At 51.8% G+C, this 27,303-nt stretch overlaps 1 protein-coding gene across 1 annotated transcript; it reads left to right on the top strand.

The window, feature by feature from the left end:
• Positions 1-11,236: 11,236 nt before the first annotated feature.
• On the top strand, positions 11,237-26,889 carry SLC1A6 (solute carrier family 1 member 6). The gene is made up of 10 exons (XM_042977315.1): positions 11,237-11,368; positions 16,951-17,210; positions 17,444-17,581; positions 18,720-18,924; positions 19,664-19,706; positions 20,211-20,554; positions 23,054-23,287; positions 24,482-24,676; positions 25,445-25,579; positions 26,409-26,889. Exons 2-10 carry the CDS (start codon positions 17,006-17,008, stop codon positions 26,602-26,604), a joined length of 1,695 nt encoding a protein of 564 aa, XP_042833249.1. The 5' UTR covers positions 11,237-11,368; positions 16,951-17,005; the 3' UTR covers positions 26,605-26,889.
• The last annotated feature ends 414 nt before the right edge of the window (positions 26,890-27,303 follow it).

Genomic DNA, 27,303 nt, shown 5'->3' with positions numbered 1-27,303 from the left:
GCTATCAGCCAGCAGCGACCTGCAGCCCTCAGTCCAATAACCCACGAGGGATTGAATCCTGCCGAGAACCGCATGAGTGAGTCTAGAAGCACACTCTTTCCCAGTCGAGCCTTGAGGAGAGATAGCAGCCCCAGCCAACATCATGTCTGCGGGCTGGTGAGAGACTGAGCTGGTGGGTTCAACTAAGCTATGCCCTGATCCACAAGAACCCATTTAATAAATATGTGTTGTCTTAAGCTGCTGCGTTTTGGGATAATTTGTTATACAACAATAGCTAACTGACACATTCGGTTTCCATCTCCCATTCACTTCTCATTCCTCACCTTCTCCCTAGAAAAGCTCATTCACATTAGTGGATTTAGGTATTACTTGTTACGTTAGGATGACTATGGCTTTAAGTCTAAGGGGGTAGATTCAGTGAGGTGAGCCTTAAGTTTAGAATAGCCAAATTTCTTACCATGCTCTACAAAGTCCCAGTTCCTTACCATCTGGCTCCTGTCCACCTTTCCTTCCCCGTATCCTGCCACTCTGTCCTTGAATCATGAAGGGTCAGCCATGCTCTGCTCAGACTCACTGAGCTTCCGTAGTCTCATGGTCTTTGCTCTCGCTTTCCCTCTCTCTGGAATGTTCTTCTCTCTCTGGGATGTTCTCCTGTATTTTCATATGGTTTACTCTGTCTTACCCTTTATGTCTCTGTTCAAATATTATTTCCCAAAGGGCCCTTCCTTGACTATCTGATCGGAAGTATTACACTGTCATGCCACACTGTAGCCCTCCTTCTCTTCATAGCACTTTTGGTTTGTGATTCTCACTCACCTCCTTCTCTAGATGTCAGCTCCTTGATGAGGATCTTATCTGTCGTAGTCATAACTGAATCACATTGCCTAGCTCATTTCCTGGCACAGAGAAGACCCTTCATGCCTGTTTGTTAAATGACTGAGTGATGGTGGTCCTGCCATACTTGGAAATAATCCGTGGACATTCCTGTTCTGGCTAGCCAACCCCCAAGCATCCTTTGCATTTGTGGGGGAACCCAAAAAAGGGGAGGAGCAGGACTGATAAAGAGCTTTACCTACTGTTAGGGTTGAATTGCCCCCTCTCCCCAAAAGGTATGTTGAAGTCCCTACCCCTGGTACCTGTGAACGTGACCTTACTTGGAAATAAGGTCTTTGTGGATGTAGTTAGTTAAGTACAATGAGATTATGCTGGATAGGATGGGTCCCTGTCCAACGGAAGAGGTCTTTACAGGAAGGCTATGTGAAGACACACAAACACTAGGCCATGTAAAGAAGGAGGCGGAGACTGGCATGATGCATCTACAAGCTGAGGAACGCCAGTGTTTGCTGGTAACCCCTAGAAACTGGAAGAAGCAAGGAAGAATCCTCTCCTAGAGCCTTGGAGGAAGTGTAACCCTGCCAACACCAACACCTTGATTTCAGACTTCTGGTCTCCAGGAGTGTGAGAGACCATTGCTGCTGATTAAATGTCCCCAGTTTGTGGTGATCTGTTAAGGCATTCTAGGAAGTTGATATAATGGTATCTGTCCTTTTCGTCTGTGGTCCCCTGCCTACTCCTGATCGATCTCTGTGGCATTGCCTGTCACTTGGGCACATGGCAGGTACCTTTTCGGTGCTCCAATGACAGAGCCAGAGAGAAGTCTTTTCCTCTCCCAGCTGTGTGAGCCCACCTTCTAATTCCCAGGTTTCCCTCCCTAATCCTTTTCCGTGCTCCCATCTCCTGCTGGAGACTTCTTTAAATGGAACCTTCCAGATTTTCCAAAACAGAGAGTCTATTGATATGGTCTATAAAGATCAGCCTCCTGCAGTGCAGAGCAGGTTGGAAATAGATAGTGGACTTGGGGGTCCACCAGAAAATCTCTCTTTCCTGATGGATTGATTGATCTGACAAATATTTACTGAGCACCTGCTCTGTGTCAGGCACTGAGCTAAGAACCACGAAAAGAGAGTGACAAGACAAAGCCCCTTCTCTCCTGGAGCTTCTCATCCAGTGGGGGAGACAGAATATGATGAACTAAAGTAAACCACTGAGATCATGGCAGATAGATGTAATCGCTTAAGGCGTATGATGAATAATAATGATAATACAGTAATCACTAGAGACAGGACAACAAAGAGGCAAAGTGACATGATTCTAATTCTTTTTATTGTGGCAAAATATACATGGCATAAATGTTATCATTGTAACCATTAAAATATATTTGTATATATATAATATATATATAAATATATATAAAAAATATATATATATATTTAGAGAGAGAGCATGGGGGAAGAGCAGAGGGAGAGGGAGGGAGAGAATCTCAACCAGTCTCCCTGCCCAGCGCTGAGCCCAATGTGGGGCTCGATCTCACCACTGTGAGATCATGACCTGAGCTGAAATCAAGAGTTGGACGCTCCACCGACTGAGCCACCCAGGGTCCCCCCCTTTGAGACCATTTTTAAGTGCATGATTTAGTGGCATTAAGTCCATTCACACTGTTGTGCGGCCATCACCGCCATCCATGTCCAGAACGCTCTCATTTTACAAACTGGAACTCGGTCCCCATTAAATACTAGCTCCCATTCCTTCCTGCCCCCTCTCCCGCCGCCCCCAAACCCGGAAGAAGGCAAAATATCCCCACCTGGAAAGCAACCCAGCCTTATCATGGTCATGAGGGATAGGATTAGGATTCTATGTTTTCTGCATTACAGAAAGTTTTCCACAACGAGCACTCATTACCGTGATCATTAAAGAACAGTCTTTAAAGTTTCTGCTCTCCGTTCCTCCTCTCTCTCTTTCCTTCGGTGCTGCTGCTTTTCCTGGGTTCCCAGCTTTTCCCACTTCTGCTACTGCAGTCTAACTTCTCACAGCCTGCTTCTTTGTATCTTATGTTTCTTGAGTGGTGATGGCCAATTTTATTAATTTGTTTTTCATGGAGACACAGTGGACACATACGCTGGTCCCCGCTTTCCTGCGGCCTCGCTTCCCACGGTTTCGCTTACGCTCAGTCAGCTGAGCCCTGGAAGCAGGTGGCCCTCCTTGTGACATATTGTCAGAAGTGCCCAATGCTGTGTCATGCGCCCGCGTCATTTCGCCTCACTTCACGTCATCACGTATGAGTTTTAGCATCTGGCATCATCGCAAGAGGAAGGGTGGATACAGTACACTGAGATATCTTAAGGGCAGGGCAGAGAGAGCAAGCATATTCACACAAACATTATTGCAGCACATTGTTATAATTGTTTCATTTTATGTTAGTTCTTGTTAATCTCTTTTTTTTTTTCAATGTTTATTTATTTTTGAGAGAGATGGAGACAGAATGCGAGTGGCTTAGGGGCAGAGAGAGAGGAAGACACAGAATCGGAAGCAGACTCCAGGCTCCGAGCCGTCAGCACAGAGCCCCATGCGGGGCTCGAACTCACAAGCTGTGAGATCGTGACCTGAGCTGAAGTCGGTGGCTCAACCAACGGAGCCACCCAGGCGCCCCGCTTGTTAATCTCTTAATGGGCCCGACCTACAAATTAAACTTTATCATGGGTGTGTACGTATAGGAAAAAACATAGCGTATATAAGGTTGGGTGCTATTTGGAATTCAGGCACTGGGAGTCTTGGAATGCCCAGGCAGACAAATAAATTTGATACATTTATATATTGCAATATGCTTGCATTCGCCAACGCCTCTATCATGTCACATACTTACCATTTCGTGTGTGTGTGTGTGTGTGTGTGTGTGTGTGTGTGTGGTAGGCACAATTAGGGTCTAGACTCTCAGCAAGTTCAAAGTTGATAATCCAGTATTGATGTCTAAGATCATTCTGCTGTGCCTTACATCCCCAGGACTTATTTATCCATGCCTATATAGTTTGCTAGGGCTTTCCCCAAATGGCTTTCTCGCAGGAAGTCTCGGCAGGAAGTAGATGCATCCTCAAACTGGGCGGTGTGGTGACAGTTTGGTGATTGTGTGGTGGGGAGCGGGTAAGGAAACCACAAGGAGGGTGCAGTAGCCTGGAGCCAGTGATGCCTGTGCAGAAGCAGAGTGAGGAGGGAGCATTTAGTGCCAGGGCCTGGAGAGGGCCACCTCCCCAGGACTGGAGGGCTGCAGTGTGCAGTCCAGGGGCACAGCCATCTGCAGTGTGCGTTTGGGGGAAAGGTACCCTGGCCTCATGCTTTTCTATCGGTCTCAGCTCCTGTAAGGTCTCCCTTTGCCTAAACCCAACCAGAAGCCAGAGAGCAAGGGAGCCTGTTGGTGTGATCCATGACGGTCAATGTCCTAGGACACAGAACAAGGGGAGGGTAGAGAGTGTCTCAGGAGGTCATACGGAAGTTCTCCGGGGCCGTTTGTCAATCAGGCGGAGCTCTGAGGACAGAGCCGTGCTTTCCTGCCCAGTGCAATGCTGGGCACCAAGCAGATGTTCATATACGTTGAATAAATATTCATGAGCCAGAAGGAGGCTCGATTTAAAAAAAAATGTTTTTTTAACATTTCTTTATTTTTGAGAGACTGAGAGAGACAGAGCATGAGCAGGGGAGGGGCAGAGAGAGAAGGAGACACAGAATCCGAAGCAGGCTCCAGGCTCCGAGCTGTCGGCACAGAGCCCGACGCGGGGCTCGAACCCACGCACCGTGAGATCATGACCGGAGCCGAAGTCGGACGCTTCACTGACTGAGCCGCTCTGGCGCCCTGAGACTCAATTTTTTTTTTAAATTTTATTTTTTATTTTTTAAAATTTACATCCAAATTAGTTAGCATACAGTGCAACAATGATTTCAGGAGTAGATTCCTTAGTGCCCCTTCCCCATTTAGCCCATCCCCCCCAACCCCTCCAGTAACCCTCAGTTTGTTCTCCATACTTATGAGAGACTCAATTTTTTAATTATAAACGACACATAACATCCCCTGCAGCCATTTCCCCAGCTTTACTGAGATATAATTGACACGTAACTTTGTGTAAGTGTAACGTGTACAACGTGCTGATTTGATACATGCATACATTGCAAAAATGATCATCGGCATAGCCCTTGTAACCACTGCAAAGTCACAGTTCAGTGGTATTGAGTTCATTCACCATGCGGTGCAACCACCACCGCTATCCACCTCCAGAACATTCCCATCTCCCCAAAAAGAAAATCGTGCACACCTTAGCCGTCACTTTCCATCGCCCCTCCGCCCAGCCGCAGGCAACCACTAATCTGTTTTCCGTCTTTCTGGATTTACCTACTCTGAACATCTCATCCCAACACGAATGCAGACTTAATTGGGAGGGGGGAAGAAAACTCATTCCCTCCCGTCTTTCTTCTTCTTTCCCCCACTGTAATTCTGCTCGTGGTTTGCATATCAGGCCACTCTGGTGGTAACAAGGGTGGGTTTCGGAGAAGGAGGACCTGACCTTCCTCTCCCTTTTCCTTGGCTCCCCCCGGGGCCCTGGGAATGATGGGGAAGCTGCTAGCTGATAATGAGACCCCCTCTTCCTTAATGACTCTGGGGGCTGCGGGGATGCCGCAGGCCAGCTCTGCCCTAATTAATTAATAGGGAGCGCTTCCCACAGAGGAATTAGCCTCGATTCCTTCATCTCAGGCTCTTCTTGGCTCATCCCCTGCACAGGCCCCACCCGACAGCCGGGCAGTCATCTGGGACAGCCTGGGGATGCTCCACCGGCTGGCCTGCCCTCCTCACCCTATAGAACCAGAGCTGGAGCCGGTGGTCAGAGTGGACCTGGGGTGAGCTCACCCTCTGACCCCGCCACGTCTTAACAATGTGGGCTGTGACTTAACCTCGTTGAGCCCCTTTTACATCTATAAAAGGGAGCCAGTAGCCTTTCCCTTGTTGAGAAAATAAGAGTCATCTCAGGGCCAGGGTGAGGACTGTGAGAGACACTTGTTGGGGGTGTGAAATCTACAGGAGTGCCCAAACACTCTGTGGTTAAGAGAAGTGGTGTTGGGATGTTATTATTGGAAGATCATTGGAATATTAGCTTTGAGAGGTGACGGATATGTTTATGGCCTTAACGGTGGTGATGGCTTCAGGGCTGTATACTTATTCCCAAGCTCATCGAGTTGTATACATTAAACACATTCAGCTTTTTACGTGTCAAGTGTATCTCAATAAAATCGTTTTAAAAAAAGAAACGAAGAGAGCAACGAGGTACATAGTGACTCTGTGTTTACCTAAATTTCAACACATCAAAATATATCAGGTTCTTTTTTTCTTTGTGTGTTATTCTTTGGGCAGTAGTTATGTTATCTTTATCCATTCAGAGGTAGCAAAGATATTCTCCTATAAAAAGGATAAATAATATTCCAATGTCGACAATTCACCCCCATCTCTCCCCCCACCAAAATTAGTGCAAAAATCCATAGTGAGCAAATGTAAAAAAAGACAGCATCTGTAACAGTGTTGAGCCAAGCCATATGGGGGCCTGAAAAAGAGTAAAAATCAGGAATTCTGATCCTGCCTCTATTTGGAAAGTTGCTATTTCGTTCATGGTGCATTTTGCATTCACCTGGGTTTTTAAAAATGTTGTGTTGAAACGTTATTTATCTTAAATACTGGGGTTTTGGTACCACTATTCTTTCTATTGAGGTGGAACAGCATAAACTTTGTACAACATAGGGGGCGCCTGGGTGGTTCAGTCGTTTAAGTATCCGACTTCGGATCGGGTCATGATCTCACAGTCTATGAGTTCAAGCCCCGTGTCGGACTCTGTGCTGACAGCTCAGAGCCTGGAGCCTGCTTCGGATTCTGTGTCTCTCTCTCTCTTTGCCCCTCCCCTGCTTATGCTCTGTTTCTCTCTGTCTCAAAAATAAATAAAAATATTAAACAAATTAAACAAAAAATTCATGCAACAGACAATTCAGCATTTCAAAGAGTACGATTCAGTGGCCCTTTGCACATTCACAATATTGTGCGGCCATATCTTTATCCTATCCAGTTCCAGGACATTTTCATCCCCCCAAAGGACATCAGTGCCCATCAGCGGCCACTCCCCACTCCCCCCAGCCCTGTGTTGGCCTAGCCTGTGCTCTCACGGTTCGAAAGCAATGGTGAGTAAAACAGCCTCTAGCACCTTCGCATGAATCAAGCTGGCGACCCCACGCTGTGCAGAGACCTCATATTCTTCACCACCACACTCACGGCTCAAAAACCAAAAGCCAGTTTTCCTGTAGTGTGTCCTCGATGAAGCAATAAAAATTGTGTGTTTCATTCAGCCTCAACTCTAGAGTTCATTTTTTTCTTGATTTTAATGGAGTGTTTTTTTTTTTTTTTAAAGACTTTTGTCTTAAAGAACCGTTTTAGATTCACAGCGACGTGGAGCAGAAGGTACAGTGGTTTCTCAGATGCCCCTGCCCCGCCCCCCCCGTCCCCCCCGCCAGGCGCAGCCTTGACCACCATCAACGTCCCGACCAGAGCAGAGCATTGGCTACAACTGATGGGCCTGCACAGACACAGCGTCCTCACCCAGAGTCCACAGTTCGCGTTAAGGATCGCCCTCGGTGTTGTGCATTCTGTGGGTCTGGACAAATGCAGAATGACATGTATCCATCCGTACAGTCTCAGACGGAGTAATTTCGCTCCTCTGTGCTCCCCTTACTCTTCCCTCCCCTTCCCCAACCCCTGCCAAACACAGGGATCCTTTCCCTGGCTCTCTGGTTTTGCCTTTTCCCAGCACATCATATAGTTGGGATCATACAACATGTAGCCTTTTCAGATGGGCTTCTCTCAGTAATATGCTTTTAAGTTTCCTCTGTGCCTTTTCATGCCTTGAGAGCTCATTTCTTTCTTTTTTATTTATTATTATCATTATTTTTAAAAATATTTTTATTTCTTTTTGAGACAGAGAGAGAGAGCACAAAGTGGGGGAGGGACAGAGAGAGAGAGAGGGAGACACAGAATCTGAAGTAGGTTCCAGGCTCCGAGCTGCCAGCACAGAGCCCGATGCGGGGCTCGAACTCACGGACCGCAAGATCATGGCCTGAACCGCTGGTTACAACATTTTTTACAACCAATCATCAACCAACCGATACTTCACTCTGTTTTATGTGTGTTTCTGTTTAAAGACACCTTATGGGGGCACCTGGGTGGCTCAGCCGGTTAAGCTTCTGAACTCTCGGTTTTGGCTCAGGTCGTGATCTCAAGGTTTGTGAGTTGGAGCCCCGTGTTGGCCTCTGTGTTGACAGCATGGAGCCTGCTTGGGATTCTCTCTATCTCCCTCTCTACCGCACTGTCTCATGCTCTCTCTCTCTCTCTCTCTCAAAAATAAATAAACTTAAAAAAAAAAGACACCTTATGTAATATAAATTGTTGATTCATTAACATTGAACTCACAACCAACAGCCCTGCAACTCCTGTCTGAGTAAAACTCATCGAGCACACGTATTTTCTCAGTGAGGCACAACACAGACTTCTCTTGCTAACCAACCTTGGATGGTGCCCAGCCTCATGCCTGAGGCCATTTTAAACAGCCAAATCAACAAAAAGCACCCAAAGTGAAAAACATGGCACTAACTAGACCGTGAAAGGGATGTCTTTTACAGCGGAACATCTCAAAAGAGTAGGCAGAGCATAGCCTTGTTCAGCATCAGCGGGGAACACGCACCCCAGCCAGCCCAACCTTTGCATCACTCTGACTACGTTTGCCAAGGGCCGCAGAAGTGCCACACGTATTGATTTGGGGGTTACACATAAGTTTGGGTGAGTGAGCTCATCAATATGGAATCCTCACATAATAAGGATCAACTGGATGAGAATCCCACTTTCTTTTTTTTAAATTTTTAATGTTTATTTATTTTTGAGAGGGGGAGAGAGAGAGAGAGAGAGAGAGAGAGAGAGAGAGAATCTGAAGCAGGCTCCAGGCTCTGAGCTGTCAACACAGAGCCTGAAACGGGGCTTGAACTCACGGACCGGGAGATCGTGACCTGAGCCGAAGTCGGACGCTTAACCCAATGAGCCACCCAGGTGCCCCAAAGCTTTCTCCGGCTTGACTTCGAATTCAAAAAAGATCGATACGTATCTTCTACATGGATGAAAGCTTGCAGAGTCTCCCATGATCTTTTTCATCAACAGACACAATTTCTTAGAATAGTTTTACATCTACAGAAAAACTGAAGAGATGTTACAGGGAGTTGCCATACTCCCCCAATAACTTCCCCTCTCTTCCATTAGTACGTTTGTTTCAATTAAGCAGCCAATACTGACACATCATTACTAAAGTCCACACTCTTTGAGATCGCCTCAGTTTTTTCCCTAATGTCCTTTTTCTGTTCTGGGACCCCCTGTGGGATCTCCCATTATATTAGGCTACTCTTTGCTGTGATAGTTTTCTCAGACTTCCCTTGTGTTTGATGGCTTGCCAGTTTAGACGAGTACTAGCCCAGTATATCCTAGGAACCTCTCTACGGCAATTTGATTTCTTAAAATCACGATTATCCTGGGGTTTTGGGTTTTGGAGGGGCCACTCTAATTGTTAGAAAGCGTAGGGGCACTTGGGTGGCTCAGTCGGTTAAGTGTCTGACCTCGGCTCAGGTCATGAACTCCTGGTTGGTGGGTTCGAGGTCATGAACTCCTGGTTGGTGGGTCCGAGCCCGGCGTCGGGCTTTGTGCTGTCGGCTCAGAGCCTGGAGCCTGCTTCCAATTCTGTGTCTCCCTCTCTCTCTGCTCCTACCTTGCTTGCGCTCTGTCTCTGTCTCTCAAAAATAAATACTTTAAAAGAGTGTAAAGGGGTTCTGAGACCCAATCATTTCATTTTACTTATTTACTTATTATTTTGTGTAAAAGAGCACGGAGGGCTCTGTCTTCTTCCCTGCTCAATCTCCAGCTTCTAGTGCAGCTTAGCTCACAGGGGACACGCACTAAATATTTGTGGAGTGAATGACTCCAAGAGCCAGGAGCTCTAGGCTCGGGCTCAGAGAGGGACGCACAACCAGGGTGCACAGCAGGTGTGGGAAAAGAGGGAGTGGGGAGGTTTCGGTGGGGGGGAGGGGGGTGACAGGTGTTTGTGTGGTCCAGGAGAACCCGACATCTAGGGCAGGGTCTGGACCTTAGCCACACGTTGAGATCACTCGGGGAGCATTAAAATACGCTGATGCCTGAGTCTCACGCCCGAGGATACTGATGTGATTGGTCTAGGGTGCCACTTGGGGATTCTAAGGTTCAGTTAAGTTTGAGAGCCACGTCCCTGTGGGGACAGTGTCAAGGAGGGGAGTCCAGGCAGTAGGTTGAGGTGGCTGCTCCCTGCCTGGGTGACTTTGGGCGAGTTACCCAACCTCTCTGAGCGCCTGTCCTCTCTTCCAATGGGGGCAGTGATATCTACCTCATCGTGCGGAGACTAACTATGAGCAAAAGAGACCGCCCGCACTAGCACGTCCGGATCAACAATTGTTCCATAACAACAACAACCACATACTGATTTTTATCACAGGTGCGGGGCTGCGCCCTCAGCTCTGGAAAATGGCAGTTAGCTGTCAGGACAGACGGGAGGTGCTTGAAGCGACCAGAGCCGTATCATTTGAGAAGAAACGCAGGACCGGCCTCCCCGGGTACGGATTCTAGGGACGGCAAAGGATAATATTAATTACAAGAGCACAGGAATTAGTGGTCTCCCATTCGCGCGAGGCCTCACGCTGCACGAAGCCTGTCCACACCCGCGCGCTTGGATTTTTCTCAGTTTTTAATTTTCTGCGGGGTCGGCAGAGTCATCTCCGCTGTTTAAATAAGGCTAGGCTCAGAGAGGGAGAGGGGTCAGCCCTAGGGCGCACAGCGGCCCAGAGGCCAAGGCCGGGCTGTGCACCCGAAGGGAGACGCGCGGGGCGGCGGAGCCCACGTGGCGGCTGCGGGCACGGGGCCCAGCGGTGGCGGGCGGGTCCCCGCGCCCTCCAGGGACGTTCAGGCCTCAGGAGGGCCGCGGAGGCGCGGGAGGCGGGGGCTCGGAGGCGCGGGGCGGGGGCGGGACGCGCGAGAGGCCACCCACCCCGCCCACCCCAGGATCCCCCCCCCCCACCCCGCCTCCCTCCCTCTCTCCCCACCTCCCTCCCCACCCGCGCCCTGCCCCTTCCTCCGGCGCGCGGTGGCAGAGCCTGGGCTCGGCGCGGGGGAGGCGGGGGGCATCCCGGAGGGGATCCCACCCCCTCCCCCGGCCGCCCCGCGCCCCCGCACCCACGTGAGCGCAGGGCCAGCCCGGCTCCCACCCGCCGCACAGCGCGTCCCGGCTCCCTGCCGGTGCCTCCGCCGTCCGGTCCCCGCGCCAAGCGCTGCGCCATCCCTGGCGGGTCCCCGCTGCTCGGGCCGGGCGCTTCGCCGGGCTCCGGCACCTGCATCCGGGAGCAGCGCGCAGGCCGAGGCGCGGGCAGGCCGCCCCCGCCGCTCCGGGCGCGGGTGAGTGGGGGGGCCCCGCGGCCGCGCTGGGGCAGGGGCTCCGAGGTAGGGGCTGGCGGGGTCCGAGGCGGGCTCGGCCCCGCACCGGGGTCGGGCGGGTGGGGCGCCCCGCGTCCCCCTTGCCACCTCTCGGCCGCCTTTGTCTCGGCTGCTCCCTGCCCCTTAGCGTGGTCGCCGCCGCTCCTCTGGTCGCCTTGGTGAGTTTCCTACCACCTCAGTCACCCGAGGGCTCGGTGCCTATAGCCCCTCCTTCCCACCCCCCCCCCCCTCCCGTGGCTTCAACTCGCGGGCCGGTGTCCATCTCTGTGCCTCATGCTTCCTCCATTTCCAGGGCTCCGTTCCCTTTCTTCTCGGGCGTGTATGCCTCCAACTCCAGGCAGACTTGGGTTGTGGCTGAGACTTGGGCCACCGCTGCGATGCGCGGGTGCTGGGTGTGAAGGGTGCTTGGGGGCGGTGGTGGTGGTGCGTGCGTGGGAGCCCGAATTTGTGAGTGGGCTTGCCTGCCCAAAGAGGCGCGTGGGCTGGGTGTTGAAATGTGGGGAGGGATTTGAATGTCTGAAGTTTTGTGTCTGGAGCCCCAAGTTGTGCGTGTGTGTGTGTGTGTGTGCGCGCGCGCGCGCGCGTAGGAACTGTATGGCCGTCACTGTATGGAGTTTCATTTACGAAGGGGAACTGTGCGGGGTCTTGAAGGCGTGTGTGAGGTCGTATGTCTGACGCTGTGCATGGATGTGTGTGCATGTGTTTGTGTGTGCAGGGATTGTGTGACGGACGCGGCATGAGTGGAGTTGCATTTCTGAAGGCGTCGTGTGGGCTTGTGTGCCTGAACAGTTGTGTGTGTGTGTGTGACCGCGTGTCTGTGCGGTTGTATATGTGTCAGTTGCACACAAAGGCGTGTGAGGCTGTGTGTTTGGATGCGTGTGTGATATGTGATGTACGTGACTTTTCTCTTTCCTTCCCTCGCTCGCTGCTCTGGCTAGCAGAGTGTTGAGATAAAATGGAGAGGAAGCATACGGTTGCCAACAAGCTTGCTTCAGCTTTAGGATGTGGGAGGCCCTTCCTTTCTTTCTGATCCAAGGTGGGGGGCAGTACATGCCTTCACGTCTGAGAGTCTGGAGGTTGGGGGAAGCGGGTGGGAGACCCATGCTGGAACCCTTGTGGAGACTGGGGACACTAGAAGGGCCCCTTCCCCAGTGGCAAACCTAAGAAACAGGGTCAAGAGAATGCCTAGGACCAGGAGAGACTGGACAGGCTGTCTGTCCCCTGGCTGTTGGGTTTCTGCTTTTTTATTGACCCCGGTTGACGTCCGTTTCGCGCCCACCAGGTGCTGTTGTAAGCCTCATGCGAATAGAGCCCTCTAAGCCACACAGAAAGTGACCAGTTCCAGCAAGGTGGAGGGGGGTTTGAGACAAAGCGCTCAGGTATGCGGTTCTGTTAGGTCAGGGGCTGGTGGATTTTGTCAGTAAAGGGCCCGAGAGATTGCACTGCTGCCCATGCGATCTCTGTCCCAACACCCCAGCTCTGCCATTATAGCATGAAAGTAGGCCGTAGACAATATGTCAGGAATGAGCATGGCCATGTGCCAAGAAAGCTGTTTACAGATACAAGCAGCGGGCCGGATTTGGCCCTCAGATGATGGTTTGTCCATCCCTGCTTTGTGCTGTGCTGCTTCTTGTAGGGAAGAGGAAGGAAAGAGAGAAAACGAGCCCTGGAGCTTTTGTGGCTGGTTTGGATCTCAGCAGAGCACTCCCTTGGGACCCATGGGCAGTTTCGCAGTACTGCTTGGTGACTGGGAACATTTGAGAGAGAGAGAGAGAGAGAGAGAGAGAGAGAGAGGAATTAAGAGTTTCCCGTGTAATCTGTGGTCCCATGTCTGGGATTTTTTTCACAGCAAGGTGAGAAGCAGCACTGGGGTTTCAAAGCGGTGGACCCATTTGGAGCAGGACCCCAACTGGGATCTGGCATTGAGAATGCGGGCCTGGACCCGGAGGAAGCGTGGCTTGGAAAGTTGAGGCAGCTGTCTCATCTTTTGGATATGGGGGGGGGGGGTGGGGGTGGGTCAGGGGAGGGCAAGGAAGACAGTAACCCCGGAAAAGAAGCCGCACAGCTAGCAGCAGCAAACAACCCCCCACCCCCCCTCCCTCCCAGCCCATCCTGGGTGGATTTTGGCACTGAGACTGGGGGGCAGCCAAGGGGAGGGGTTGGAGGCCACCATCCCTCAGAGAGTGGCAGGTGTAACACCAGGCAAAGCAAACATGCACAGAGTTCAGCACAGGAACAGTATTGACTGTCTTCCTTTGGCTCGCTCCTTTTTAAAGAGCGAGAGCGAGTGTGTATGAGCCAGGGAGGGGCGGAGGGAGAGGGAGAAAGAGAATCCCAGGCAGCCTCCGCGATATACGCACAGAGCGCTGACACGGGGCTTGATCCCATGAACCGGGAGATCATGACCCTGAGCTGAAATGAAAAGTCGGACTCTTAATCAACTGAGCCTCCCAGGTGCCCCTTGGAGAGTTTTTTCTAAGAGCCAGATCAATCTGTTGTATTTGTCAGGAAACAGCACACTCCAAAAGCAGAATTGGAAAGAGTTTAACTTAAGGAGTATTTACAAAGATCGGAGCAAAGTTAAGGGAAACCAGGAAGGGTGGTGTAGTAGCAGTCGGGGCCCAGCAAGAGTGGGGGAGGGGAGGGATCAGGAGGGAGGCAGGGAGGTAGCAGGCCAGGAGCCTTGGCTGTAACAAAGGATTGTGTTTCTTTTTTGGTTGAAACATATTTGATGTATAACATTGCCTAAGGGTAAGGTGGGTACCATGTTGCTTCGATACATTTGTGTCTTGTAATAGGATTGGCATTAGCAAGAGCACCTCTTTCACATCAAGGGAGCCAAGAACACCCAATGGGGAAGAGGATAGTCTCTTCAACAGGTGCTGGGAAAACTGGATAAACACATACAGAACAATGAAATTGGTCCCCTATTTTATACTCCTCAGAAAAAGTAACTTGAAATGGGCCCGAGACTTAAACATAAGACCTGATACCTAGAAGACGAGGTAGGGAAGAAGCCCTGTGACATTGGTCTTGGCAATGATTGTTTTGGCTAGAACACCAAAAGCATAAATGGAAGCCAAAATAAACAAGAGGGACCACATCAAACTAAAAACCTTCTTGGCAGCAAAAGAAACAACAGAATGGAAAGAGCGTGCAGAATGGGAGACACTTTTTGTAAACCGTGTGTCAGATAAGAGGCTAACATCCTAAATCTGTAAAGAGCTCATGCAACTCAACAATAACAACAGCAACAAAAACCATCTGACTAAAACGTGGACAGAGGAACTAAATACGCATTTTTTTTCCAGAGAAGATGTCCGAATGGCCTACAGGGTTGAAGGATTGTCTGATGGGACCTGTGGCTTGAGGCCGAGGAACACAGCCACTGCCACGTAGGGGCGTGTCGGGGGTGGGGTAGGGAGAATAAAGGCTCCTCCCACCACCATTCTCCTGCCCACTGGCCAGACCAAAAGGGGAGCCAGCAGCCAAGGGAGCCTCAGCAATGCCATCCACCCCTGGTGGTCAGCCTTTTGCCCTGGAGTGAATATAAAGGGACAGCAGAATTCCCAGGATGCCTGGGATATGGGCACCTGCCACTTTTTTTTTTTCCCCCTGTGAGATCATTGTAGGCCAGGCTGCCTGTTGTTCCTAAATAGTAGGTCCAGTGCCCAGGGCTCATGATACTTTTAGGACCCACAGAGATGTTTTCACTTCTTTTAAAATCAGAAGAAAGAACTACGCTTTTATTTATTTATTTTATTTTTCATTAAAAAAATTTTTAAATGTTTGTTTATTGTTTGAGAGAGACAGAGACAGAGTGTGAGTGAAGGAGGGGCAGAGAGAGAGGAAGACACAGAATCCGGAACAGGTTCCAGGCTCCGAGCTGCCGGCATAGAGCCCGACACGGGGCTCGAACTCAAACCGGGAGATCATGACCTGAGCCTAAGTTGGACGCTCAACTGAGCCACCCAGACACCCCTACTTATTTTTTTTTAAATAAAAATATGTTTTATTTATTTTTGAGAGAGGGAGAGAGAGAAAGAGAGTGTGAGCGGGGGAGGGGCAGAGAGAGAGGGAGACAGAATCCGAAGCAGGCTCCAGGCTCTGAGCTGTCAGCACAGAGCCTGACTTGGGGCTCAAACCCACGGACTGTGAGATCATGACCTGAGCTGAAGTCGGACACCTAACCGACTGAGCCACCCAGGCGCTCCAAGAACTGCACTTAGTAAAAGAAAATATCAAAAGAAAATTTTTCAACATGTATTTATTGTTGAGAGACAGAAAGAGACACCGTTAGCCGGGGAGGGTCAGAGAGGGAGGGAGACACAGAATCGGAAGCAGGCTCCAGGCTCTGAGCTGTCAGCACAGAGCTGGACGTGGGGCTTGAACTCACAAACTGTGAGATCGTGACCTGAGCCGAAGTCGGACACTTAACCGACTGAACCACCCAGGCGCCCCTAAAAGAAAATATTTTAAAGTATAATGTTCGGTGAAATTCACAGAACAGAAACCCAACCATTTTAAAGAGGCATCAGGGGCATCTCGGACATTCTCAGTGTTGTGCAGCCACTGTATTCATCTTTATAACAATTCAGTTGTAAAATACAACTTAATACTTTACTTTTTTTTTAATGGAGGAAGAAGTCCACAAAAGCAAAAGTTCCTCTGGCCCACAAGAGTCATGTTTCCAAGCTGCCTTAAACTTGTAAGGTATTTAGTTGGTAAGAGGATCGACAGGTTTTTATTTTTGTATGCACTTCATTTAATGTGTGTTAAAATATAATTTGCATTTCAAGTAATGATCTAAAGCTTCCGTTGGAGATACATTTATTTCAGTAAGGAAATAAGGTTATAGGGAAGTGGTCAGATACAGAGAAGACGCAAAGTCTGGTTTTGGGAATAGTGCCTGGCACCCCAGAGAGAACTCAGAACATCACATTCCCCTTCAAAGATGAGTCCTGAAGAGCCACTGGGGACAAGGTCACCATTTCCTCCCTAAGGAACCGCACCTCCAGCTCCTTTCTTCACCTGAACACTCATGCAGACCAGTTGCATTTGTCGGGCACTGACTTTTGCCAGGCTCCTGATGATTTTGTCATTGTGGATGGTCCACTTGTCCGCACCTCCAGGCCAGACACGAAACCACATTAATTTGGGGGGCTAACCCCAGGGGCCTTGTCTAGGGCTCTGCATGCACGTGGCGCTCAGCAAAGGCTCTTTAGTTTGGTTTGTGAGCTGGGGCAGCCCCCACCTCCTCCTGATGGTGTGAAATAAGGAGGGTTCTGGAGCCAGGGAGTGGCAGAAACATCCATTTACCTTGTGATCTCCCACCCCGCCCCTCACCAGCCACGTCCGGGAGGGAGCGATTCAGGAGATCTTGACCTCTTTCTCCCCGGGGTGTAACCCTGGAGCCCCAGGCGGTGTTCTCAGGTGTCTCAGGATGGGCGCGTCCCAGCAGGTGGACGTCCGCCCTCCTCTGGTGCCTGGATTCTCTCTGAGCCCCTCGCTGGTTTCTTCCACCCTTTCCCCTCTCCCTACAGCCGCCCTCTGTCCTGCCCCTCACTGGAAGGCCCCTGTGGCCCCGGCAGATAGACGATGAGCAGCCACGGGAACAACCTGTTCCTGCGGGAGAGTGGCCAGCGGCTGGGCCGGGTGGGCTGGCTGCAGCGGCTGCAAGAAAGTCTGCAGCAGAGGGCACTGCGCACGCGCCTGCGCCTGCAGACCATGACCCTTGAGCACGTGCTGCGCTTCCTGCGCCGGAACGCCTTCATCCTGCTGACCGTCAGCGCGGTGGTCATCGGTGAGCCGGCTTGGGGGGGGGGGGGGGGTGGGCGGGGTCCCCGGGGAAATCAACTGCCCGGGGTCCCCGGGGAAATCAACTGCCCGCACGCATAGTCACTCCACCTACCGGTTGTCACCCACGCGAGCGCATCCCGCCGCCCACTGCGTTACCTCCGCCCCCATAAGGACACATTCACACAGGTGGGGCTGAGTGACCCAAACCACTCCACAGAGCCCCTCTTTTGGTCCTAGGGGTCAGCCTGGCCTTTGCCCTGCGCCCGTACCAGCTTACCTACCGGCAGATCAAGTACTTCTCTTTTCCCGGAGAGCTTCTCATGAGGATGTTGCAGATGCTGGTGCTGCCGCTCATTGTCTCCAGCCTGGTCACAGGTGAGACAGCCCAGGCCAGTGGTGGCTTCTAAGACCCATCCGACAGTCCCAGCTCAAACCTGGAGCCAGAGCTATCTCAGGCATGAGATCACCTCCCTACCTCAGGACCTGGAACGTGAAGCCGGCACCTAGCCCCGAGTTCTCGGGCCAGAGCCCGGATCTTCGTCAGACTCAGGTTCCAGACCCAGTGAGACCTATGCCACTTAGTAACTTTACCGGACTTTTCCATGGAGGTAGAATACCAGCCCGCCAGGGGCTTAGCATCATTCAGGGGGGCAGCCAGGGAAGAGAGTACCGCACGGATGGCCAAGGGGTGGGATGCGGGTAAAGGTGTTTGAGATGGAGGGGACAGGATGGTGAGTGGGGGATGGGGTAGAAATATGGATGGGCTATGCAGAAGTCGGCGAATTCTTTTGGAAAGGGCCAGAGAGTGAACATTTTCAGCATGGGGGGCGGTGCGTATGATCTCTGTCATAACTACCCAGTTCTGTTAAGGTAGTATGGGAGCAGCCGCGGACTCCTATGTAATCAAGTGGGCATCGTTGTGTTCCAATAAAACTTTATTTGCAAAACCAGACCTAAGTGGTTGATTGCCAACCTCCAGACTTGATTGGCATGAAGGTTGGCATGAAGAATGCTTTCTTGGGCTGGGTTTCCCAGAAGCAGAGCCCAAGATGGGGATCTTTGCACAAGCGATTGGTCAAGGGGTGGCATTCAAGAGAGACCTACGAGCAAGTGAAGGAAGCAAGATGAGGCAGGGAAAGCATCTCAGCAGAGCTGTGGGTTCAGAAGAAGGTTGGCTTCCCAGCCCTATCCCACGGGTAGCTGTGGAACAGGAGTAATGCTACAGGATTGTTCTTCTCAACTCTGCCCCCACCTGAGTCAAAGGGGCTGGCCCTTTGAATCCCAGATACAGGCAGCCTTTGGCTTGAGACCTTCCATGGGGTGTTTCTGGGCAAGGCAGCTTTTGTTCTGCTGAGGGCAGCTCTCAAGAGAGGGGGGCAGCACGAACTGTTAGCAGCCAACAGACGCAGCAGCTGAAGGACAGGTGCATTAGTCTGGTAAAGGGCATTTGGATGGGCGAGTGGGTGGTGGGGTGTGGACGGGGCTGCTCAGGGCGGTACCCCCTGTCCTCTAGGTATGGCGTCCCTGGATAACAAGGCAACAGGCCGGATGGGGATGCGGGCAGCTGTATACTACATGGTGACCACGGTCATTGCTGTCTTCATTGGCATCCTCATGGTCACCATCATCCACCCTGGGAAGGGCTCCAAGGAGGGGCTGCACCGCGAGGGCCGCATTGAGACCATCCCCACAGCTGATGCCTTCATGGACCTGGTCAGGTGACGTCCTTTCTAATTTTGATGGGAACTCTAAGCCTAGATGCAACAAAGTGTGCTCAAGGAGAGACTAGGGAACAGGCTGATTCAGCCTGGAAATGCAACACCCAAGTTGAACCTAGTCTCTTGGTACCTGCTTTCTGCCCCGGAGCGTTGCACAAATGCTCTGAGAGTCGGTGACTTCTAGGGTATGACCTTTTGGCCCTTAGGCTCCGAAGGCTAGAGCTGCATGTTGAGACAGGCTCAGAACAGGTGGTGGCTGGTGTTCCCAAGCTCCATCGGAGGATGAATGACTCTCTTAGGCAAGATTTTGACAGCCAGAATCAAGGCTCACCATGGTTCTTCCCTGGTCCCTGACTTGGGGGAAACCCACAAGTTGTCTGGGTTTTTTGAGGCATCACTGGTACGTGTGTGTGAGTTGAAATCCCCAAGGTGGCTCGGTAGGGGATTTCTCCTCCCTACTGAAGGGCTTGGAGAGACCTGGATTTGAGGTCCATCTGTACCTCTTAGGAGCTGTGTGGCTTTGGGTACCTTCCATAAAGTCTCTGTGGTTTGGTTTCTTTGTGCATAAAATGGGGACATCAATAGTGCTAGAAGGGACACTTCTAGAGGTTGTAGGGTTTAGATCATACAGGTCACTTAGCTCAGTACCTGGCCTAGAGTAAGCATTCACATGTTGGGTGCCGTTATTATTGTTGGTGCTGCTGCTAACTACCTCCCTTCCTCTGATGTTTTTCTGCAGAAATATGTTTCCACCCAACCTTGTGGAGGCCTGCTTCAAACAGGTCAGGAGAAAGTACACAGTTTGTTCAAGGAGGTTTGGAGGGTGGGAGTGGTGGTAGGGGGCTTGCTGCTGAGTGAATGGTCCCCGAGTGAGGGATGGGAAGAAGGGCCTGACAGAGCAATGGGCAGGGGCTTTTGGAAGAGTCTGGGAGAGAGAATGTACCTCCCATTGGTGGGATGACCAGCTCTTAGGCCATGAGCTTCCTGGGGATGGTTCTGGAGGAGGAACCAATGTGTCTCACCATAGATGGTTGAGGAGAGAGGCCTTCTAATCTGTTGGAGCAGGGAGCTTTGAAAAATGCGGAATCTACGCGTTGGTCGTTCACTCCTCCATTCATGTGTTGCTTCACTCGTTCTTCTACGCGTTGGTCAAGTACTTCGTTTACTCACTCAGATCCACTGAATAAGATTCTCCAGGGTGTGGCAACCAGGAATTGGTGTTCTCGGTAAATTTCTCCAGGAGGTTCTGATGCATCGATTTTGGCCCCGATCTCTCCATATTTCAGTTCAAGACGCAGTACAGCACAAGGTTGGTAACTAGGACCATAGTGAGGACAGAGAATGGATCTGAGCCGGGCACCGCCATGCCTCCCCCATCCTCGATGGACAACGGAACCAGCCTCCTGGAAAATGTCACATGGGCCTTGGGCACCCTACAGGAGGTGCTGAGCTTCGAGGAGACTGTGCCTGTGCCTGGCTCAGCCAATGGCATCAATGCCCTGGGCCTCGTGGTCTTCTCTGTGGCCTTTGGGCTGGTCATCGGTGGCATGAAACACAAGGGCCGAGTCCTGCGGGATTTCTTCGACAGCCTCAATGAGGCTATTATGAGGATGGTGGGCATCATTATCTGGTGAGTGCTGGGCTGTGACAGTGTGGGCAGGTGACGGCCCGCGGGAAAGGTGGAGCTGGGGCTGGGAAGTCCGGTGGTGGGGCAGATGCTCAAGGGGCCATTGGGGCCTTTTGGCCCAGATCATTTATATATGTATTGGTGAATCGACTCATTCATATGTTCACTTATAAATTCACTCATGGACTCATCTTCACATTAATGAAACCATTGATTGATTTGTTCATTTATTGACTCACTGCACCATCGATTCATTCGAGCTCATTCTTTGGCCTGCTCATTCGTCTCTGCATTTGGTATCCTCCCATTGACTGGCTCACATATTCCCTGCATTCATTCACCTTTTTGCTTAACACCCTCATTCATTCACTCACTCCTTCGTTTGTGTCTCATTTGCTCCTTTTCTAACTCATTTAGCCCCTTGCTAATCATTCCTTAATCGATACATGCACGCATTCATTCATTCTTTACATGTGTCTGTTCCTTCACCAATTCCTTCACTCATTCAGCAGACATTTTCCCAGGCTAACTCGGTCTTGAACTCTGGAGTACAGAGATCCATTGAATTCAATCATGAAGTCTTGGAGGAGACAGCCCCATACTAGATAAATGTGATTCAAGGCGGAAGGTTCTAGAGTAAAGGGACATTTCAAAGGTGTTGAGAACGTGGAGAAGTGAGCAGCCAGTGGACAGATAGGTAGTGGACTCTGCTTGGGAAGCCGAGGAGGGAGTCATAGAAAAGGTCACTTCTTAGTTGGGTCTTGAAAGGTAAGTGGGAATCCGACAGGACAGGGAGGGGGAAGAGGCCCTTCAAGCGGAGACGAGAGAACACGCAAAGCCTGCAAGGACCTGCATTGCCGGGAGAATGGCAGGGAGTTCAGGGAGGCGGGAGCACAAGGTGAGTTGGGAGTGGCCATGAAAGATGCTAACAAGACCAGGGCGCCTGGGTGGCTCAGCCGGTTGAGCGTCCAACTCTTGGTTTCAACTCAGGTCGTGATCTCACAGTTCGTGGGTTCAAGTCCCGCGTCGGGCTCTGTGCTGACAGCGCGGAGCCTGCTTGGCATTTTTTTCTCCCTCTTTCTGCCCCTCCCCCGTTCTCTCTGTCTCTCTCAAAAATAAATAAACTTAAAAAAAAAAAAAAGATGTGGACGAGACTGTCTGGTCCCAGACTGGAGAAGATTTTGTACATCATCCCCAATAACTAGAAAGCTGTGTAGGGGGCTAGAGGCCAAGGTGAAAGCTTGGAAAAGCAGTGGACGGTGAGCTTGTCAAGGATAAATAAGACCAACGAGACTTGAGTTTTGGAAACCATAAATCGAAAGTGGTGTCGTTGGCAGGTTTGGGTCAAATATCCCGATGTACTGGGTGGCTGAGGGTAGAAGGAAAGAAGCCCTGTGCAGTTGACCTGAAGGTGAGGAACTTTGTTGGGGGATCAGGAGGAAGGACGAAGATGGGGAGGTTGGGAAGGGCGTTCATGAGCAGACACAGAGGTAGGTCTAGGCTGGGAGACAACTCTGCACCTTCACATCGGCTGTCACCCTGAGCCTAGCTGAGCCCAGCTGGGGGGGACAGGTGAGCCCCCGATGAACTCACTTCTGTCTCCTCTCTTTCACTCGCTGCTCTAGCCGCACCGGTCTGCTCTCTACTCCTTTACTTCTTCCAGCTCATGCTCGTCTCAGGGTCTTTGCACTGTGCCTGCAATGCTTCCCGCGCGGGTGGATGTGTCCCTCCTCACCACTCAGGCCTCTTCATGAATGTCAGCATCTCTAGAGAAGCCCCTCCTTGACCACGCATGTTTCCACAGCCCCACTCAGGGGCTCTGTTTTGCGGCGGTCGCCCTCCGAAGTTTTAAATTAGGTGTTTCTATGTGTACCGCCCGTTTCCCCATCAGGATGTGGGTGCCACAGGGGCAGGGACCTTGTGACCGGAGCAGAGCGGGTGCTCAGGAGAGAGGTTGAATAAGTAGATGATTTGACAAGACACGTGGTTTGAGATGTCCATGGGAAATTCAAGTGCAATAGCTCAGGGCTGGTGAGTGAGTGGGAGTATGCACTTACAGAACAGGCAGTAGGGGCCTAGAGGTTACCCACTTAGCGCAAAAAGAGTTGGAGGCGGTGAATAAGGGGCGTTCAAAGGCCAGCGATAGGGACCGTCTGGGCCACGTCTAGGGAGAGAGTCCCAAGGGCGGTGATTCTTTGGGGAGGGACTTGAATGGGAATGGAGGTAAGAGAGACCTCATAAGATTGTATCGCGTGGAGTTGTAGGAGCCTTTCCCCACTGTAGTGGGCATGAGTTCTGGGTGAGTGGGAAGAGGAAGTGGACTGTGCCTGTGGGGCCCTTCCCTGTTCGTGAGTGTGTGGGGAAGGTTGGGGTGGAGTAGGGTGCTGGACCATGGGCACTGCCTGGCCCCAGGGGCTTATATGGGCAAAGCCTTGGGAATGCCAGCTCCGAGCCTTAGGGGGAGTCATGAGGGAGCTCTGACAGGCCTCTGGCTTGGCCTAGGTACGCACCCGTGGGCATCCTGTTCCTGATTGCTGGGAAGATCCTCGAGATGGAAGACATGGCCGTCCTGGGGGGTCAGCTGGGCATGTACACCCTGACCGTCATCGTGGGCTTGTTCCTCCATGCTGGTGGTGTCCTGCCCCTCATCTACTTCCTCATCACCCACCGGAACCCCTTCCCCTTCATTGGGGGCGTGCTGCAGGCCCTCATCACTGCCATGGGCACGTCTTCCAGGTACGGCCTAATCCCCCACCCCTGGTGCTTTTCCGAGGTTCGCTGTTGTCCACCTGCTCTCCTAGGAGTCCTGCCCTCCTTCACCCCCTGCTGAGCCTCGTCTGTGCTGTGCGGTAATGTCAGCGGCTCCGGAAGGTCTCCAGGTCGACCAACACCTCAGTGCTGATCTCTTTCCCCGCACTGGCTCTCCCGACCTCTTTTCCTCCTTGTCTATTTCTCTGTTGTGTATGGAGGAGAACTAGCTGCCAGTCTTGAGGTTAAGCCTAAGCTTCCCACGGGTTCCATGTTCTCGGTCATTTTTCTGGCTCAGAGAGTTTCATTGCCCCTCGGGGTGGTGGCTGGGAGCTCTCTTGGCCTCCTTGTCCTTTTCTCGTGGTTTTAGGGGGTTAGTAAAGAACTTCCCTTTTTCCCATCATCTAAATTCAAAATAGTTGGAGAAGTGTCACAAGGGCCAACCAGCTGGAAGAATGCTGCCATTTTTATTGCTCGCAATGCTGCCTGGAGATTTGGTCTGTGGCCAAGAGGATGGGTGCCATCACAGCCCAGAATTAAACTCAACCTGGTCGTCACAGGGCTGGATCCCCAAAGGCCTTCTCTGTGGGTCCAGGCTTCTCACTGCGTGGCTTCAGGTTGACCAGGCAGAGCACGTGTTTTGTGGACAGACGGACTCTCAAATGAGACGGCCACTCCTTCAGCTACACTCCCCCATCAGTTAGGCCCCCCTTCCTCCCCTGAGGGGCGGTGGGAGAGAGGCAAGGAGGGTTAGTGTAGCTGGGGTGCCCCGTGAACCACAGGAGTGGGGGACTAGGGGTCCCTGTAATACTTCTCTCTCAACCTTGAGGGTGTGGGTGGGAGGCCAGCAGACCGTTCATCCCCTCCTTCCTGGGAGTGGAAAGTACACTAGTGGCACAAACACGTGCCTAGTAACCAGCCTTAAGCTATGGGCTTTAAGCGGGTCCAGAGACCTTCACCCTAGGGGACTGCCATTGCTGTGCGCTTCTGGCAACATGAGGAATCCCTCTTCCCTGTGCAGTTATCAGTCTCTGAAATGTTATACGCCTGCCAGCCTCTCCTCGCTCTGGCTCCCGCCTGGGCCCTTAGTGTTCTCAGCAGAATCTCTCTTTCGACTCGTTGCGGCCCCAGCCCCCACCCTGCCACCCCCCCGTTCTCAGTCTCCTGGGCTCTCTCCCCTAGCTCTGCAACGTTGCCCATCACCTTCCGCTGCCTGGAGGAGGGCCTAGGTGTGGACCGACGCATCACCAGGTTTGTGCTGCCTGTGGGGGCCACCGTCAACATGGACGGGACCGCCCTGTACGAGGCCCTGGCCGCCATCTTCATCGCCCAAGTCAACAACTATGAGCTCAACCTGGGCCAGATCACAACTATCAGGTGAGGGGGTCTTGGGTGGGCTGTGCCAGCAGGTGAGACCTCAGAAGTCGTTAGCTTGGCTAGGGGTGGGGGTGGGGGAGGCTCAGCTTGAGGTCAGGGGAGGCTTTGAATGTTGGAGCAGGGGGATGTGGGATGAGCCCAGTCACCCAGGCCAACTGAGCTTGTCAGGAGCTGGCGTGATGTTTGAGTCCCCATTTCCTTTCCCATGCTGTTGTGGGACATCCCTTTGCCCAGGATTTTCCAAAGTATGGCCTGGTGCAACCTAATGACACGAGGCTCTTAACGATGGATTCCTGGGCCTCGTCACCCAGAGGTTTCAACGCGGTCATTATAAATACAACAGCAAACATCATCACCTCCTTTCGGTCTTTGCTTCGGGGTCACACTTTCAGGGAAGTGTTCCCTGAATGTTCGGTTTAAAATCGCATGGTCTGGACCCTCGTAGACTGACCCGTTCCTCCATAGCGCCATCTGCCTTAGTATATGTGTTAAGTACTCATCTTGCTCCTTGCCTGCCTCCCCTCCCCCTAGAATGTGAGCTCTGTTTGGGCAGGGGTTTTCTTCCATGGGAATTTCTACTAGGCCTCTAGCTTGTAGCATACGCTCCGTAAGTATGAGTTGAAAGAATACATTTATTGAAGGCTGCTTTTTGTTTTCAGGAACTTAATTTAAGATGTCCTCTCCCCTTCCATGGTGTCCTTTCTCACTGTCCGCCTCATCTTCCCCTTCCCTCCTCCTGCCCCCGCTGTGTTCTCTTTCCATGTGCAGTATCACGGCGACAGCAGCCAGCGTTGGGGCTGCTGGCATCCCCCAGGCGGGTCTGGTCACCATGGTCATTGTGCTCACATCGGTGGGCCTGCCCACTGAAGACATCACGCTGATCATAGCGGTGGACTGGTTCCTGTGAGTCCCTTCAGACCCTGGTGCTCTCGCTCCTCAACCCTCACTCCCCACCCGCGTTCCCCGTGAGACCCCCAACCCGTGGGCCCTCAGTCCAGCGAGGACACAGAGTTCTAGAATTTAAGAGCAGAAGGGAAGCCGTGGAGCACACTCTGGGCTGTGGCCCGCGGTTCCCAAATTCCAGAGTTAACCTTGGGGAAGTAGGACAGGGAGGAGAGGAGCAATGGGGGCTTTAGCTCTCAGCCTTGTAGAAGTCACAAGAAGGCGATCTGTGGGACAAAGCTGGCTTGCCAGTGTATTTTGTGTGTTTGTTTTTAATTCTCAACTTTGAAACACGTCAGGTTTACGTTGAAAAAAAAACCCAAAAAACTCTGGACTTTCATCCCCATTTGGGAGCTCTGTGCTGGACCCGAGTCCCATTTAGACAGCCTCCAATCTTGCCGGGGAAGCTTTGGCATCTTTCCCTGGTTACACGTAGTTCACTTTGGTGAGCTGATTTACTCATGGTGGTTCCCGTCCTCCTCCTGTATGCCGTTCAGCCCACAGCGTCTCATTTTCTCCATCAGATGTTTATGTGCTTAAAAAGAGAGAATTGCATTGCTGAGATCAAACGTGAGCACATCAGCATTGAGCCAACCTGTGTTTGGTAGGAGGGGAAACTGAGGACACTGAAGGGGAGGAACCTGCCTGAGGTTATGTGGTCGTGGAGGGGACGTGAGCCCCAACTCCCAGCACAAGGGACCCCCCCCCGACCCTGCTACACCCACTCTTCATGAACTCTTGAAACTTCGAGTAACCATGGCTTCTCTCTCCCCTCCCCTCCCCTCCCCAGTGACCGGCTTCGCACAATGACCAATGTTCTGGGGGACTCTATTGGAGCAGCCGTCATTGAGCATTTGTCTCAGCGGGAGCTGGAGCTGCAAGAAGCCGAGCTCACCCTCCCCAGCCTGGGGAAGCCCTACAAGTCGCTCATGGCACAAGAGAAGGGGGCGTCCAGGGGCCGGGGAGGCAACGAGAGTGCCATGTGAGGGGACCCAGCCCTGCTGCCCATAGAGGAGGGAACGGGGCTGGGGAGGGGGGGGTCCTAGGGAAGACCCACTGCCCGAATGACTGTGCGCTGAACACACGTGTTCTGTCCAGCTTGTTTGGTGGAAACTAAGATAAAGGAGCAGGAACCAAAGGGTGTCCAAGGCCTCCATTTCTCTCTGGGCGCATGCAGAGAACTCGTGGAGGGCAGTGAGCTTCGGGTCCGACAAGCGGAGGGGTCAGCTCATGCCCTTTATTTTCTCAAGGAGTGGTGGAATTGAAGGAAGTAAGGGATAACCGCCATTTATCATAATAAAACAATGTGTGTGACCTCCGTGTCGGGGGTCCCCGAGACCTGAAGGTTCAATGATTTGCTAGAAAGACTCGTGGAACTCAGAGAAGCTCTGATGCTCACGTTTATAGTTGACTGCTGTGAAAGATGACAGATTAAAAATCTGCCAAGACCAAAGTTGCCTGGGGCGGGGTCCGGAAGTCACCAGACGTGGGCTTCCCATGGCACCCTCTTAGTGGAACCCCATGGACTCACTCAATCGTCTCCGCAATGATGTGTGACAGCACGTATGGAGTAGTGTCGGCCAAGGAAGTAAGTTCACCTGAGCCTTGGTGTCCAGGACTGTTATCGGGGATCTGTTGTGTAGGCGTTCTTTGGTCCCCACAGAAGTCAAATGAATATAGCAGGT

This window comes from Panthera tigris, chromosome A2 (genome assembly GCF_018350195.1).
Source record: "Panthera tigris isolate Pti1 chromosome A2, P.tigris_Pti1_mat1.1, whole genome shotgun sequence".
In the NCBI taxonomy this organism is placed as follows: Eukaryota; Metazoa; Chordata; class Mammalia; order Carnivora; family Felidae; genus Panthera; species Panthera tigris.
This window is presented reverse-complemented; position numbering and strand designations above follow the sequence as displayed.